This window comes from Copadichromis virginalis, linkage group LG2 (genome assembly GCF_057382275.1).
Source record: "Copadichromis virginalis isolate Kocher_CV1m ecotype Utaka linkage group LG2, C_Virginalis_male_GT1.1, whole genome shotgun sequence".
NCBI lineage: Eukaryota > Metazoa > Chordata > Actinopteri > Cichliformes > Cichlidae > Copadichromis > Copadichromis virginalis.
The window spans coordinates 33,761,665-33,775,923 of NC_140619.1; the positions used below are offsets into that span (position 1 = coordinate 33,761,665).

General features: G+C 41.0%; 1 protein-coding gene and 1 pseudogene across 2 annotated transcripts; both read left to right on the top strand.

Moving 5' to 3' along the window:
* Nucleotides 1-7,191: 7,191 nt before the first annotated feature.
* ttc9c (tetratricopeptide repeat domain 9C) lies at nucleotides 7,192-14,245 on the top strand. Of its 2 annotated transcripts, none has more exons than XM_085431192.1 (6): nucleotides 7,192-7,904; nucleotides 8,778-8,915; nucleotides 9,000-10,725; nucleotides 11,809-12,166; nucleotides 12,298-12,480; nucleotides 13,710-14,245. In XM_085431192.1, the coding sequence occupies exons 4-6, from the start codon at nucleotides 11,830-11,832 to the stop codon at nucleotides 13,865-13,867; spliced, it is 678 nt and encodes a 225-aa protein (XP_085287318.1). In that variant the 5' UTR covers nucleotides 7,192-7,904; nucleotides 8,778-8,915; nucleotides 9,000-10,725; nucleotides 11,809-11,829; the 3' UTR covers nucleotides 13,868-14,245. The 2 variants fall into 2 exon arrangements, with proteins under 2 accessions (XP_085287318.1, XP_085287313.1); XM_085431187.1 differs by having other exon boundaries at nucleotides 9,000-10,720.
* On the top strand, nucleotides 7,736-9,650 carry LOC146717804 (high-affinity choline transporter 1 pseudogene; annotated as a pseudogene).
* Nucleotides 14,246-14,259: the final 14 nt, after the last annotated feature.

Below are 14,259 nucleotides of genomic sequence, written 5' to 3' on the forward strand. Positions count from 1 at the left end.
TCAGTTGGGGAGATTGGATAAGCCCAAAAGGGTTCTGCAGGGCCCAGGAGGAACACGTCTGAAGGTAAAAGGCATGTTCACAGCCACTCTCAGCAAGAACAACCACAAAACCAAAGAAGACATTTGTCGTAAAGGGTTTATGCACACCGCTGCTGAGCGGGCATGCTGCAGTGGCACTACAGCTGGTTGCTAGAGTTAATCATATTAGCTTAGACTCTATTGACGCTGTCAAACAAGAATTCCCCAAGCTTTTCAACGGCTTAGGCAAAATGGAGGGGGAGTACAGTATTGTTCTGAAACCAGAGGCACAGCCGTTTTCCCTCTCGACCCCTAGGCGAATCTCTCTTCCACTCTTACCAAAGGTTAAAGAAGAGCTGAACAGGATGGAGCAGCAGGGTGTCATTTCCAAGGTGGAGGAGCCCACTGATTGGTGCGCGCCTATGGTGGTGGTTCCTAAGCGCACAGGAAAAGTGAGAATATGCAGCGATCTCACTGAACTAAACAAATATGTCATGAGAGAGAAGCATCCACTCCCTTCAGTAGAACACACACTAGGACAGCTTGCAGGAGCAAAAGTGTTTTCAAAGCTGGATGCCAATGCAGGATTTTGGCAGATTCCCTTATCCAGGGACTCTTCTTTGCTCACGACCTTTATTACACCTTTTGGTCGGTATTGTTACAATCGTCTGTGCTTTGGAATCTCATCAGCCCCAGAACACTTCCAGAAACGGATGGCACGCATTCTTGAGGGTTTAGAAGGAGTCCTCTGCCAGATGGATGATGTGCTCATCTGGGGGACGTCACAAGCAGAGCATGATGAGAGACTTCGAAAAGCACTGGTTCGACTGCAGGAGGCTGGAGTAACATTGAACGACAAGTGTGAGTTCTCCAAGAACAGGATAAAGTTCCTGGGGCAGGTCATTGAGGCATCGGGGGTTAGCGCAGATCCTGACAAGACGCATGCCGTGAGTTCCATGGATGAGCCCAGCAACATAAGTGAGGTGAGATGCTTCCTGGGCATGGTGAATCACCTAGGAAAGTTTCTTCCTCACCTGGCGGAAAAAACGCGCCCCCTAAGAGATCTACTGAAGAAGTCCAACCTGTGGTCATGGGGGCCACAGCAGCAGCAGGCTTTCGACGGCATCAAAAAAGAACTGACAACACCCCCAGGGCTTGCTCTGTATGATCCAAATGCTGAAACGTGCGTATCAGCTGATTCATCTTCGTATGGCTTGGGAGCAGTGCTTCTCCAGCGGCACGCCGATCTAGGGTGGAAACCAGTAGCATACGCTTCAAAAGCTCTCAGCGCGACAGAGCAGCGATATGCTCAAATTGAGAAGGAGGCCCTCGCTTCAACATGGGCCTGTGAGAGGTTTGCAGAGTTCCTAATTGGGAAAACATTCCACATTGAAACAGACCACAAACCTCTGGTCTCGTTGCTTGGCTCCAAGGGCCTGGACGAGCTTCCACCTCGTATACAACGTCTACGCATGCGATTGATGAGGTTCTCTTATACCATATCTCATGTTCCTGGTAGAGACATTGCAACAGCAGATGTACTGTCCAGAGCTCCTGTATGTGACACAACTGAGGGTTTGCCGGAGGAAGAAATCAACTTGTATGTGGAGTCCGTCATAGCAAGCCTGCCAGCCACAGAGCCACGACTCAGAGAAATCCAGACACATCAGGACAATGACAGCATTCTAAGCCAGCTGAAGAAGTTCTGTGTGGAAGGATGGCCAGATAAGTACTCCATCGGAAGGGTTTTCCAGCCTTATCTGCCATTTTCAGGTGACCTCACAGTCCACAATGGTTTGCTTCTTTATGGGAGCAGAATAGTGATTCCCACATCGCTCAGAGCAGACATTCTGTCTAAACTACATGAGGGACACCTAGGAATAACGAAATGCAGAGAGAGAGCTAAACAATCTGTTTGGTGGCCAGGCCTGAGCAGTGAGCTGATAAAAGTGATTGGGACCTGTGACACTTGCTGCCGTGAGCGGACTAACCACAAAGAAACCATGCTACCTACCGAGTTCCCACAAAGACCGTGGGCCATGGTGGGAACTGATCTGTTCCAGATAGAGAATAAACAGTACCTGGTCATTGTGGATTACTTTTCCAGATTCTTCGAAGTTGCCAAACTGACATCTACAACATCAGAGGCAGTGATCGAGCACTGTAAATCAATCTTTGCACGTCATGGCATACCAGAGCGGGTTCGCTCTGATAATGGACCTCAGTTTTCGTCTGATTCCTTCAAAAGATTTGCACAAGAATGGGGTTTTAGCCATGAGACATCCAGTCCCCACTTCCCTCAGAGCAATGGGGAGGCCGAGAGGGCAGTCAGGACCATCAAAAGTCTTCTTAAAAAGTCTGGCGATCCCTATCTCGCCCTTATGGCATACCGGGCCACTCCATTGGCAAATGGCTACAGCCCAACGGAGCTTCTCATGGGTAGACGGATAAGGACAACTATTCCTGTCATCCCATCACAGCTACATCCAAGAGGTACGGACACAGACAAGCTCAAAGCTATAGAACAATCGTACAGACAAAAGCAAAGACAAAACTACAACCGCAGACACAGAGCACATGATATGCTACAGCTCAATCCTGGAGACAAAGTGTGGGTCTCAGACATGGATACTAGAGGGACAGTCGTGTCCATGGCAGGCCCACCGAGGTCCTACATCATCGAGACAGCAAAGGGCACGCTGAGAAGAAACCGTTACCATCTTACATGGACACCTGGGGCACCAGAGATTTCTGGCGATCCACCAGAGGCTTCACCTGAGAACTCTGTTCCAGCTGCACAGATTGTGTCGGTTCCAGACACTATCTCACAGGAGGCCAGCCAGCAGACTCCTGAAGCTGGGAGCCAAATCCAACCCAGGTCTAGGAGGCCTCCAGCATACCTAAAAGACTATGTTTGCTCATAGGGCTTGGAACTGAGTGAGCACTGGGGCAGAATAATCCCCACACTCAGGCTGAGGGCTGGGTAGTCTACCCCATCCCTCATAGAGACAATGAGAAATAAAGCAAATGGTTGCACTGTTTAAACATGTTGTTTGTAGCTGCACTGAATAGTTCAGAAATGTGCACTTATGCTTAGTGTTCAGAGTTGTATACTTTGAGAGTTTATTTTTGGACATTCTGAGTAGTCTGGTTTGAAACCAAGCGAGTTCAGTAAACAAGCTGTTACCAGATAAAGCACAAGGACATAGTAATAGTATACTTTAAAGCGTGCGGGTCTAATCTGTTTTCTTGGTTATATTCCAGCATCACATCCTATTTAGTAGGGGGGATGTAGTATCAGGTAAATGTTAAGTGGTAGGAACGTTTCTGCTGGGTTGTTGTTGTAGGGGGGGATGGAAAATAATAAAGGACACTCATGGAGTAATGGCGCGTCTCGTGTGTCTGTGAGTTATGCCTCCAGTCAAATAACATCCATAACCTCAAATAACGGAACAATAATGTTAGAATGAACAGAGAATTGACATTTAAAGTACCTTTAACTGTTAATTCTGAATTTAAAGCCATATGAACGTTATGTAAAATCTATATCTCGGGCATGCATTCTGCAGTATTTAAGTGTTGGTGTTAGCATGCCCACATACCACTTATTTAAATATGTTTGTTGTGCACTGATATAGGGTACTCATGTCACCACGTTCCTCACATCGCCCAGTGTTAGTATGGGCAAGGGTAAGAATCTGCTTCTTTATATGCCTTGATTTCTTTGTGCCACACTTACACATGTGACCACATGTGTCCTATTCATGACATAAAAATTCACACTAACATTTCTGCTCTTTCTTACACGTCATGAGATGTTTGAACATGCTGATATGGTAGATTATGCAAGATTTCTCTTATGCTTTTATATTATCTAATATATTATCAGAGGACCTCAACATCCTCTGGAGTGGAGGATGTTGAGGTCATTAACTCTGCAACTGAAGTGAGTTTTGTAACACAATCACACTCATTTTCAAATGTGTAAAAATTACACAATGTTAGACATTTTATAGGCAGTCACCACAAGAGATATAATTGGAAAGATACACAAATACAAGATTATAGAACTTCTAGCATTGGTATTTAATGAAAACTGTTTTCTTATTTTTTTTTTTCAGTTTAGCTAGTATTTATATAGGTTCTCATTGTAAGGTAAAGATCCTACAATCACACAATTCTTATTCAAGCACTTGGCAACAGTGGGAAGGAAAAACTCCCTATTAAAAAGAGGAAGCCGCCAGCAGAACCAGGCTCAGGGAGGCAGCCTTCCACCATTGTCTCATACATGAAGCTGTATAGCCAATATTCAGAACACATGACACAAGTGTAGAAAAATGGCAAGCCTTTAATTCCTGCTCATCGAAAACTAAAAAGTAATCGCAGATCGCAAAACCAATTCAACTCCAATTGCTCCACAAAAGTTGTAATAAAACTCATCCAACAGAAGTCATGAAACAAAGACTTAAGAATAACGTAAAAAGCAAACTAAGACGTGAAGGAATAATAAGTAGATATAGAAAGTCCACAAATGAAAAACATTGGGTTAGAGAACCCAGGACCATGAAATACCTGAAAATTCAAAGGGGAAAAAAAGAACAGAACTCAGACAGGAAGCATACTTAAACCAAAAAGCAACTAAGAAAACTCTAACGTGATCATGACAGGTGAGATAAAAGACAATCTATAGGAGATTATTCCTGCGTTTAAATTTTTTTCTTTTCTTTTTTTAATGCTCTGGTATTTTGTTGTGAAGCACTTTGTGATCTTTCTCTCAAAAGTTGATATAGAAATTACATTTTCTATCAGTCTGAAAAAACTGCTATACATACACGACTAGAATCATCCGTGACGTTACATGCCAATACTGCTGGTTGTATAACATCATTGCATAATGAATAATTGGTTGACTGGCATTCAAGCACTCAGCTGATCCTGATGGTATACATTTATAAATGGTTACAATTTAAAAAATCTTTCAATTTCATGTTGCAATATGTTTGATACACGTCCTAGGTTTAAATTCGCCAGCTGGGATTTCTGTATGTTGTTTGCACGCTGTAACATCAGTAATAGCTGAATTTCTTATGTAAACGCTCATTATTTTCATATAGTTATCAAATAATATTGAATATTACTTTTAATTTGTTTGTATATATTAAGTTTAGCAGCAGTAAACGCATGCTGGTTCCGTATCAAAGTAACAAACTTTGAGACCGCACTAGTACTTGGAACTGGATGAAAGATTTGTGTGTGTGTGTGTGTGTGCGCGTGCGTGCGTGCGTGTGTGTGTACTAGGCCACCTAAATATTTAACCTACAGTGATACATTGAAGCAATGTTTGTGCTGATGTTAAAGCCAAAGGAGATTTGGAGCTCTACAGTTATTAAGTCAGCAGAGTGTTGGTGACTCATCATTCAGTAACCCTGATTTATAACTTTATGTGGTCTGACACTTTGTGGCTGAGTTCATGTGGTTCCGCAACACTTTCACTTTGCAGTAATACAATCTGAAGGTTGTTGAATGCTTAGCTTTGCGAATTTTGTTTCACTCCTAACTTGTTGCAATGGCTGTATCTTCTTACAGAACCATGCTGGAATCCAGTGAGCTCTTTAGAGCTACAGATTTGTTCACAAATGTTTGTAAAGACAGACTGCATGGCTAGGTGCTTGAATTTTTCATTTAGTGCTTCCATGTTAAATAGTCTTACTACCCACATAGCAACTGGAACTTCTTTGGGCAGGCAAACCTGTTTAAACCTGTTTTCCCCCTAAAAAAGTTAGGGCATTGTACAATTTAAATAAAAGAAAAAAATATATGCTTCATTCTATGGGTACTCACCAATAGATTTCATTTTAATAGATTTTTGGATTTATATTTACAGGAAAAAATATATGACAAAGATTATAATGAGAAGTGGAATGTTTTAATGTATCTATAACACACAGTGACAGAGCTTCCTTTATCAGACACTGTGAATGCCATTTCTTAGTAGTAAGGTAACGCCTAGATTCATACAAGACTTTATAACAAGACTTGTATGGACTTGCTGGCAAGCCCATAAAAACGTTAAAGGATGCTATTTCATTCTCCTTAATGTTAGATGACCTGATTGGCGACAGAGGACAGCTAGCGGTAGCATCCTGGTGTAGCTCCTGTTTTTTCTGTTTTTTAAAATGGGCTCTTTCTTGGCATTGTGGAGTAATTGCCAAATGCAATTGTCTATTAGTTATCAATCTGAGTAGACAGAGGAATAACAAAGTGCATCAGGTAGAGCAATTTATTCAAGCAAGTCCCACATAACCGACTTTTTGTTTCCTCATTCTCTCTCTCTCTCTCTCACTCACTCACTCACTCACTCACTCACTCACTCACTCACTCACTCACTCACTCACACACACACACACACACACACACACACACACACACACACACACACGAGGCATGGCCAAAAAGTGTTGTGAGTCGAAAAAACCCCTATGAAAAACACTTATTTTCCCCGATATCCGATCCAGTAATTTAGGTCAGGATGGGACCGATACTGTATATCGAATCGGGCCATCCCCAATTAATACTCATGAATAATGTAGTTACCATCGTTGTGCCATGTGTGGAAAAACATACTACAAGTCATTTGATAATTAGTAATGCACATTTCTTGCAAACCTGGAATTGTTACCATTTTTTTTAGTCTGGTCTATTACTAGTGCTCTATCACTCTTGCCAACCTTCAGTCCAGCTCAACAATCCTAAAGTTGTAATTTTCCACTTGTAAGCCAGTTTTCAAAGAGGTGTGGCTTCAGCCTCATGGACGCAGCGGTATTTATTGGTATGAAGGATATGAAGTTTACACACTTTTATGGATGACAACATTTTGTGAGAAACTTTATATGGATCACGCTGAGCAGAGAAATAAAGTAAGCATGTCGCTGCCACTGCTTCTTTGCAGAGGTTTGTCTTCATTAACGGGTTTGCAGTTTGATTTGGAAAAAGAAAATGCCTTTAAATTGAGCATTTCAAAAATGACTGCTGACAGTGCTTTGCAGCTACTACGAGCCAGTGTTTTTAATTTTCATTGTACTAAAACTAGCAAACAAATTTAGACAGTTTTTACAACAAAAGATACATAAAACTAATCTTTATGCTGTTTTTTAAAATGAAAGTAACAACAGATAAAATGATGTTGCAGGGGGTGACCACAGACACCTTTTGATCCCCTCTTGATTTATTTTTTTCTCCAGTTTAAGTGGTGTTAGCAGTACTTTTATTGTGAGTCAGTACCTGCAGCCCATCAAGGTTCCACAGGTAGTGCATCTCCTTCAGGAGCTGTGAAGGTTTGCTGCGTCTCCCAGCACAGTTTTGGGAGTGTGGAGATATCAGGAGAGGGGCTGTTAGATGAAAGGGCTAATATCTGCGCTTACAAATGATCTCCATTAAGCGTGTGTGTGTGTGTGTGTGTGTGTGTGTGTGTGTGTGTGTGTGTGTGTGTGTGTGTCTGTCTTTAGAGAGCATTAATTTGTGAAGTGAACCTACCTACACTTTTCAGATTATCTGAACAGGGATGTGCTCTGATCTGAACTATTTATTTTTCCTTTGTGTTCTGTTTGTGAGCTTTGTAATTGAGCAACACCACTCCAGCTCTACATCAGGAGGCAGGTCATGTAGGTATTTGAGAGAGCTAGTGGGAACCATTGTCTGTCTGTCTCTGAGGTAGTGAATGGTGACCCTTAACATCCCGGGCATGGTGGTGATGGTACTGGGCACCAGACTGTGGGCCTCAAGGAAGTCCAAGGGGTTAGAGGAAAACAGCAAAGCAGACCGGAGAGAGATCACGCTGTTGGGCAACAGAGGGATCAGTCTGGCGGTTGGAGTCTTCACTATGACAGGTTAGTGTGCAGTGTGTAGGGAAAATGGTGAATATGGGTGAAATTTTAATGACTATTGTTGCAGTGAGATGCATTCAGGCACTTTTATTTCCACTGAGATTTTTAAAATCTATGAATTTATGGTCACTTAATAGTCATGTTGTAACCAACTATGGAAAACTCTACAGTTTTAGTAATTTAAACATACTAATAATTAGTGTCACTGTCACTTTATCAATGCTGGTCATCATTCCCTTTTGCTATTAAAGTATTTATTTATACCTATGTTTATACCTACACTCTATACCCATACTCCATACTGGTACTCAGGTTGTTGCACTCCACTTATTGTATTATTTATTGTAGTGTTTTATTACTTATTATTCTGTTTGTTAAAAAACCAAAAAACAACTATTTATTTATTACTTAAAAAAAAAATTGTTTCTTCATTACTTGGTTTCTTTTTCGCTCCGGGACCGTGTGCACATATTTTCGTTCCACCTCATGTTAACATGCAATGCGAATGACAATAAAGCCCCTTGAATCCTTGTGTGAAAAGCCCTCTGATTTCACACGAATAACCCACTAAAGCCAAATGCATCTTCTTTTTTTATTTGTACTGAAAAACAATTATGAATCAAAGCTTGGTTGGTCTTTCTATGGCACAGGAACCATGTCGATAGATATTTTTTAAAATTGTATTTTGTTCATTTCTGAAGAAATGCTCCTTAAAACAGTTAAAAATGGCTCCTACAAGCTGGCCTGAGGCTGTTGGGTAGGCTGTTGCTTTAGATTTGATCTGTCCCAGCCTGCATCTGAGTTTTGCTATTAAAAATAAATTAATGGCATCAGATTTTAAGTACTGTAGTCCTTAATTGTAATTTCTTTTTAAAGGGTTTAGGTAACCTTGGATATCAGGACTTCCACCAGAGGACTCTCTCAGCCTCCTCATCAAATACAGCCAGGATCACCTGCTAGTCTTCATACTTTGAATCCCATCTGTGCTGACTGGAGCAGTCACAGCATCAACAGGTACCACAACAGAGTCAACAGCAAGTGTAAAAATATGAATGAATTAATATGACTTTATATAACATTTTTATGTTTTTATGCCAGATTGGAACATGACCTTATATGGCTCCCCATCCCCCTTCAAGCGAGGAGACGCTGGTCAGGTTCTGCCAATTGCTCTGCAGTACCTCACTCCAAACTACATCTCCATCATTGGTATTGGAGCTGTAGCTGCTGCTGTGATGTCCTCAACAGACTCTGCACTATTATCTGCCGCCTCCATCTTCTCATCCAACATATATAAGAGCATCCTAAGGACCACAGGAAGAGACCTGAAAGAAGAAGATTCGAGTTGTGGTTATGTCTTTTCTGGTTCAGTTTCCAGATTTTATTTTATTTTGGGGTTTTTTGCAGGCATCAGACAGGGAGCTCCAGTGGGTGATCCGTGTCACTGTGGTCCTGGTGGGCGTGGCTGGCACATCGCTCACCTTCCTAAACAACAGCATCATGGTTTTTTGGATCCTGGGCTCAGACATAACCTACACCATCATGTTCCCTCAACTAGTCTGCGTCCTCTTTTTTAACATCTCCAATGGTTATGGCTCTATCATGGGCTTGCTAGTTGGAGTGTTGCTGAGATTGCTCAGTGGTGAACCATCCATAGGGTTACCTGTTGTCCTTCACTTCCCAGGTTGCACTCTTGAACATGGCATTTATGTCCAGCGCTCTCCGGTCAGGACTATCTGCATGTTGTGATTTCTGAGAGGTGGGACGTACCCAAAGTGAAGGCCAACAAAGAATCACAAAAATGAACATTAATGATCAATGGCATCATCAAAACACACGAGGAGAAGGTGGTCAGAATGAAACTGAACTAATACTAACCCCCAGTCAGTTGGAGTGACAAACTAAATGATTTAGTGGGATGCAGATGTGTTTTTATGGTGATTTATTACCACACCTTCTGTTTTTCTGCCAGAAAAACAGAAATGAAGGACTTTGGAGGAATTCATTGTTTATAATCAGTGCATGGTTTGTTCCTGTTTATGTTAAGAATCTGTCACTGACTTACTTTAAAAAAAATACTTGAACCTTCTCTTTTTAGCACTTATATACCATTGCTTAGAAAAGGTTGTAGCTATGCAGCTTACAGCTGTTGCACACAAATACTTCATAAATTACAATCTTTCTTTTGTAGAATTCAGTAAAATTGTAAAATTTTACAGTTGCTTTGTGATAAATGTGTTTTGTTTTGTTTTTTTAATCGGAATAATTATATTAGGGCATTTGCAGTTTTATCAATGAGTCATTATACAATTATGAAAGATTTTGAAATTGTAAAAAAAACAAAGATCAGATAATTATATTTATCAATTTCTAGTATCAAATGTAAATTTTTCATGAGCTATTTTACTTGCTGTGTGGTATGCTTGGCATAGCTCTGTTATCAGGACTCTGGAACCTGAAAAGTAGATTTTAAAAACATTGTTTAATAAATTAATTGTTGTAAATAATGTTTTGGAACAACTTTTTCAGTAACTGCGTTTACATTTTGTTCCAGAATAAGTGTAATTTACACCAAAAAAGTTTGTTTTGGTATTTTGTGCATGGATTACTTTCAAAATTATATTTAATAAAAACGAAGAGGGTGTATTTTGTGTTAATTTGCTGGCAATTCCTGCTTCGACCTTATGGTGGCAGTAGCACTCCACACAGTCTGTGGGCGAGTCCATAGAAAGGCAAGCAAGGAAGCGCACGTGTGGCAGCAACAACTAAGATGACTACCAGCTGAAAAGTAGCTATCCGTGGATTGTCGCTTCACTGGCGTAAGGCGAGAGAATGCAGAACAATACAGCTTTCATGTAGCGAACCTCATAAAATGCGCGAACATACGGGAAATAATGAGTTAGCTAGTTTTCGAGGACCCGGGCTAGCTTGGCAGCCTGCTAGCTCGGTTAGCGGTAGCTACAAACCCTGGACGTTTTGCCGCAAAACGTCGGTTTACGTTTGGACCTGAGTGACGTGCTTTCTATTTGATTCGTAAAATAATGTAACGTTGGCATGTACCAATACTTCAAATAAAAAGCTGTAGATTTGCCGTTTGTCATATTAAATATGGTGGGAAAACTACTGCTCTTGCGGTTTGTCTACCTTCTTATTAAAAGCAGTGTGGCTCACTGTGTGACTGCCAGGTCATATGTCAGGTATTACAAGTGAAGGAGTGAAGTAGCAGAGGTGTGCCAAACCGTTTTCTTACACATAAGTGCTTTCTACTATTATACGCAGAGCATCTTTTTACACTGGAACAGGTGGTGTCGAGCCTTACTAATGTCGATCAGACTCAGGTGGACTGTTGCGTGTAAACAGTGCTCGGTTGGTAATAAGGGGCACAAACTGTATCCTTCAACACCCCTCAAACTGAAAATGTACCCCCACATTATTAAACCACCACCATCAGCACCCTAACAAGGGTGGGCTCCATGTTTTCATGTTGTCTTGACTCTATTCTTGCCGTGTGATTGGCTGATTACATGTTTGTAGTATACAAGCAGTGGACCCTGTGCACCTAACAAGGTGGCCAGTGAGTGATTATGTGTGTAAGCGCTTTTGAAACGTTTATTTGATCAATACCACTGTAAGAAAAAGTGTTAAACTTTATTTCACATAACTATAAGTTTTTCAATTTGAGTTCAGCCCTACACTTGGAGAAAAGTATTCATTTATATTGATTTTGATTAGCAGATTAGATTTTTGGTTTTAATTAATGAGCAGTTAATGAACAGGTGTACCTAATATAGTGGCCTGAACCTATATGTTTCATAAGTCCTTACATCTTTTTCTCTACATCTCACCACTTTATGTTTTAGGCTTTCTGTTTAAGAATAAACTAAAATGTGCTTTCTCACCCCAACAGCTGATTAGCTTCACTGCAGACATGGAGGGTGCTGGTGGGGAGGCTAGCCTAGATGTACAGGGGGCGGCGGCGGCAGCAGCACCGAGCCTCTTTGGACACAAACCAAATTCTGCTAAGCCGGTTTCAGCTTTGCTAGAGGAAGCAGCCCAGCTGAAAACAGAAGGAAATGCTTTCTACAAGGATAAGAACATTCGCTCAGCCATTGGTCGTTATCACCGCGCTCTTCTGCTCCTGCGAAGCATTGACTCAGATGTGACGACATCAGTGAAAGGGTTTGGGCCTGAGACACCTGTGCTCACACCTGAACAGGAGGCTTTATTGAGAAATACTCAAGTGGACTGCTACAACAACCTTGCTGGTAGGTAAATATCCTTCTGAGATAATGTCATATTCTTTCAAAGCTGTTGAAGTAGTCTTTGAAAAACTGCTCTCTAGTCACTAGTTTGATGCAAGTGCCTCAGTATAATCATTTCTTTATATCTCTTCCAGCCTGTTTGCTGCAGAGAAAGACTGTTGATTATACTCGTGTGCAGGAGTACAGTCTGCGAGTGCTAAAGTGGCGACCAGGCAATGCCAAAGCGCTGTACAGGGCCGGGGTAGCCACTCTGGAGATGGGAGATGCAGAGACAGCCAAAGAGTACCTCATCCAGGCCTCTAAAGAGCAGCCTAATGGTAAAGACCCAGACCATCATGATCTTCAAGCGCAAGTTGACGTAATAGTTATTTAGACATATATAGCCAGGTTTTTCTTCCCGCATATTACATTTTTAAGGACCACCAAAGAGGTTATAACCTTCTCCCAAAAGAAAAATCTCTAGGGCTCTGATTGAAAGTATGTTAGGTTTAATTTACTAAAGTTTTAAAAACATTTTGGTCCATCAAATTGCATAAAATAAACAGAAAATGTTGAGAGTTCTGTTAACTCAGATGATGCCAAATTTTGGTCATAACTACATGTGGATCGCAAAAATGGAAGATAAAGTTTAAATAAATGAAGATAAACAATTCCTGATAACAAGTCAGGAATTGATGGGTTCTGTTGAAACTATTTATAACATAGTTATATGGACCTTGTACTCAGAGCTTGTTTCTGTGCTGCCATTATTAGTGCCTCTGTGCTGTCTTTCTGGATGTCAGCCACTTCCTCTATCTGCCAGTTGCACATACTGTTTTAAATGCTACCGAAATATGCAGCACATTCATCATAGTAGTTATCATATTGTGACTAGCACTGCTAGCACCAATAGCTCTCACAGAGGCTGTGTCATAATCTTTGGGCCAAGAGGTATTTCTGGTGGCGACTTTCAAGAGCAAAAACATTAAACATTAATTCAGCTAGTTGCACTAGCTGAAAGCAGGAAAAATTAGCAATAAAAAGAATCTGTGTCTTTGATGAATAAGTTGTGATTTGTAGATGATTAACACAGAGCATGTCGAAACAGCAGTTCTTTGGTGGGAGCCGTGGACGCCTGTGCTCTCCAAATGTATTTATTTTTCAGTCTACATTTGCAATTAGTCCACCACCATAACCAAAAATTGTTCTTTTGTTACACTGCTATCCATTCGGAAATGGTAATTAATATTAACACTCATCTTTAAAGTAAACAGTCAGCTCAGCTTGAGAAAAGCTTACTGACCTTGTTTAACTTTGTGATCAATTAAACCCATGAGTTAGAAGCGTCACCATTTCCCATGTTAAAGGTGTTTAATTAAAGCACGTTAGAAGACTCATGTATGAGTCATTTCATTTTATCAAGACCAGGTGGGTAGCTTGTGCAGTTTTTTTTTTTTTTTTTTTTTTTCTGAAGGATATAGATTTGCTCATAGTAATTTAAGCATAGTTTAAATTACTGATCTTTTCTCTGGAGACCAGCGAGTTAAAGTATACGTTTCTGTCACAGATGCCAATGTGAGGAAGTACCTGCAGAGGGCTGAGGAGAAACTCAGTCGGGACTTACAAAAAGAGAAAGCCATGTATCGAGGCATGTTTTCCTCCAACCAGAATGATCGCTCCGAGGGTGGGATTAACCAAACCAGAAGAGCTGGCGACGGCGTTTAGCCCACAAGCTGAATGTGCCAAATAAAACCTCAGCCTGAGAGACTGCTCCAACCTCAGACCACACCACAAAGGGGTTAAAGAATGTTTACATGTCTTGAACGACTCTTGCTGTGTCTCCATGGGAGAGGATTGACGTAAGCATAACAGACATTATACAGACTTGAGGAAAGCAGTCAGTTGGAAAGCAAAGATGTCACTGCTGAAAATAGAAAAGACAGAAAAGTTGGTTTCCTAGCAACACAGTCTAATATAGTTCACAAAATGCTTCTGAAAGCTAAAGAGGCTCTTCATGCACTACTCAATTGCCTCTGTGATTGCAGTTGTTTGGTCAGTGATATGAATGTTAATTTTGTGACTTTTCAATAAAAATATTTGTTAAAAAAATGCTAATT

Bases quoted from the DNA above. Each gene is read 5' to 3' on its own strand.
- ttc9c (XM_085431192.1), top strand. From the start codon at position 11,830: ATGGAGGGTGCTGGTGGGGAGGCTAGCCTAGATGTACAGGGGGCGGCG. The intron at 12,167-12,297 runs GTAGGTAAATAT...TATCTCTTCCAG, and splicing joins CTGCTACAACAACCTTGCTG to CCTGTTTGCTGCAGAGAAAG. The intron at 12,481-13,709 runs GTAAAGACCCAG...TTTCTGTCACAG, and splicing joins CTCTAAAGAGCAGCCTAATG to ATGCCAATGTGAGGAAGTAC.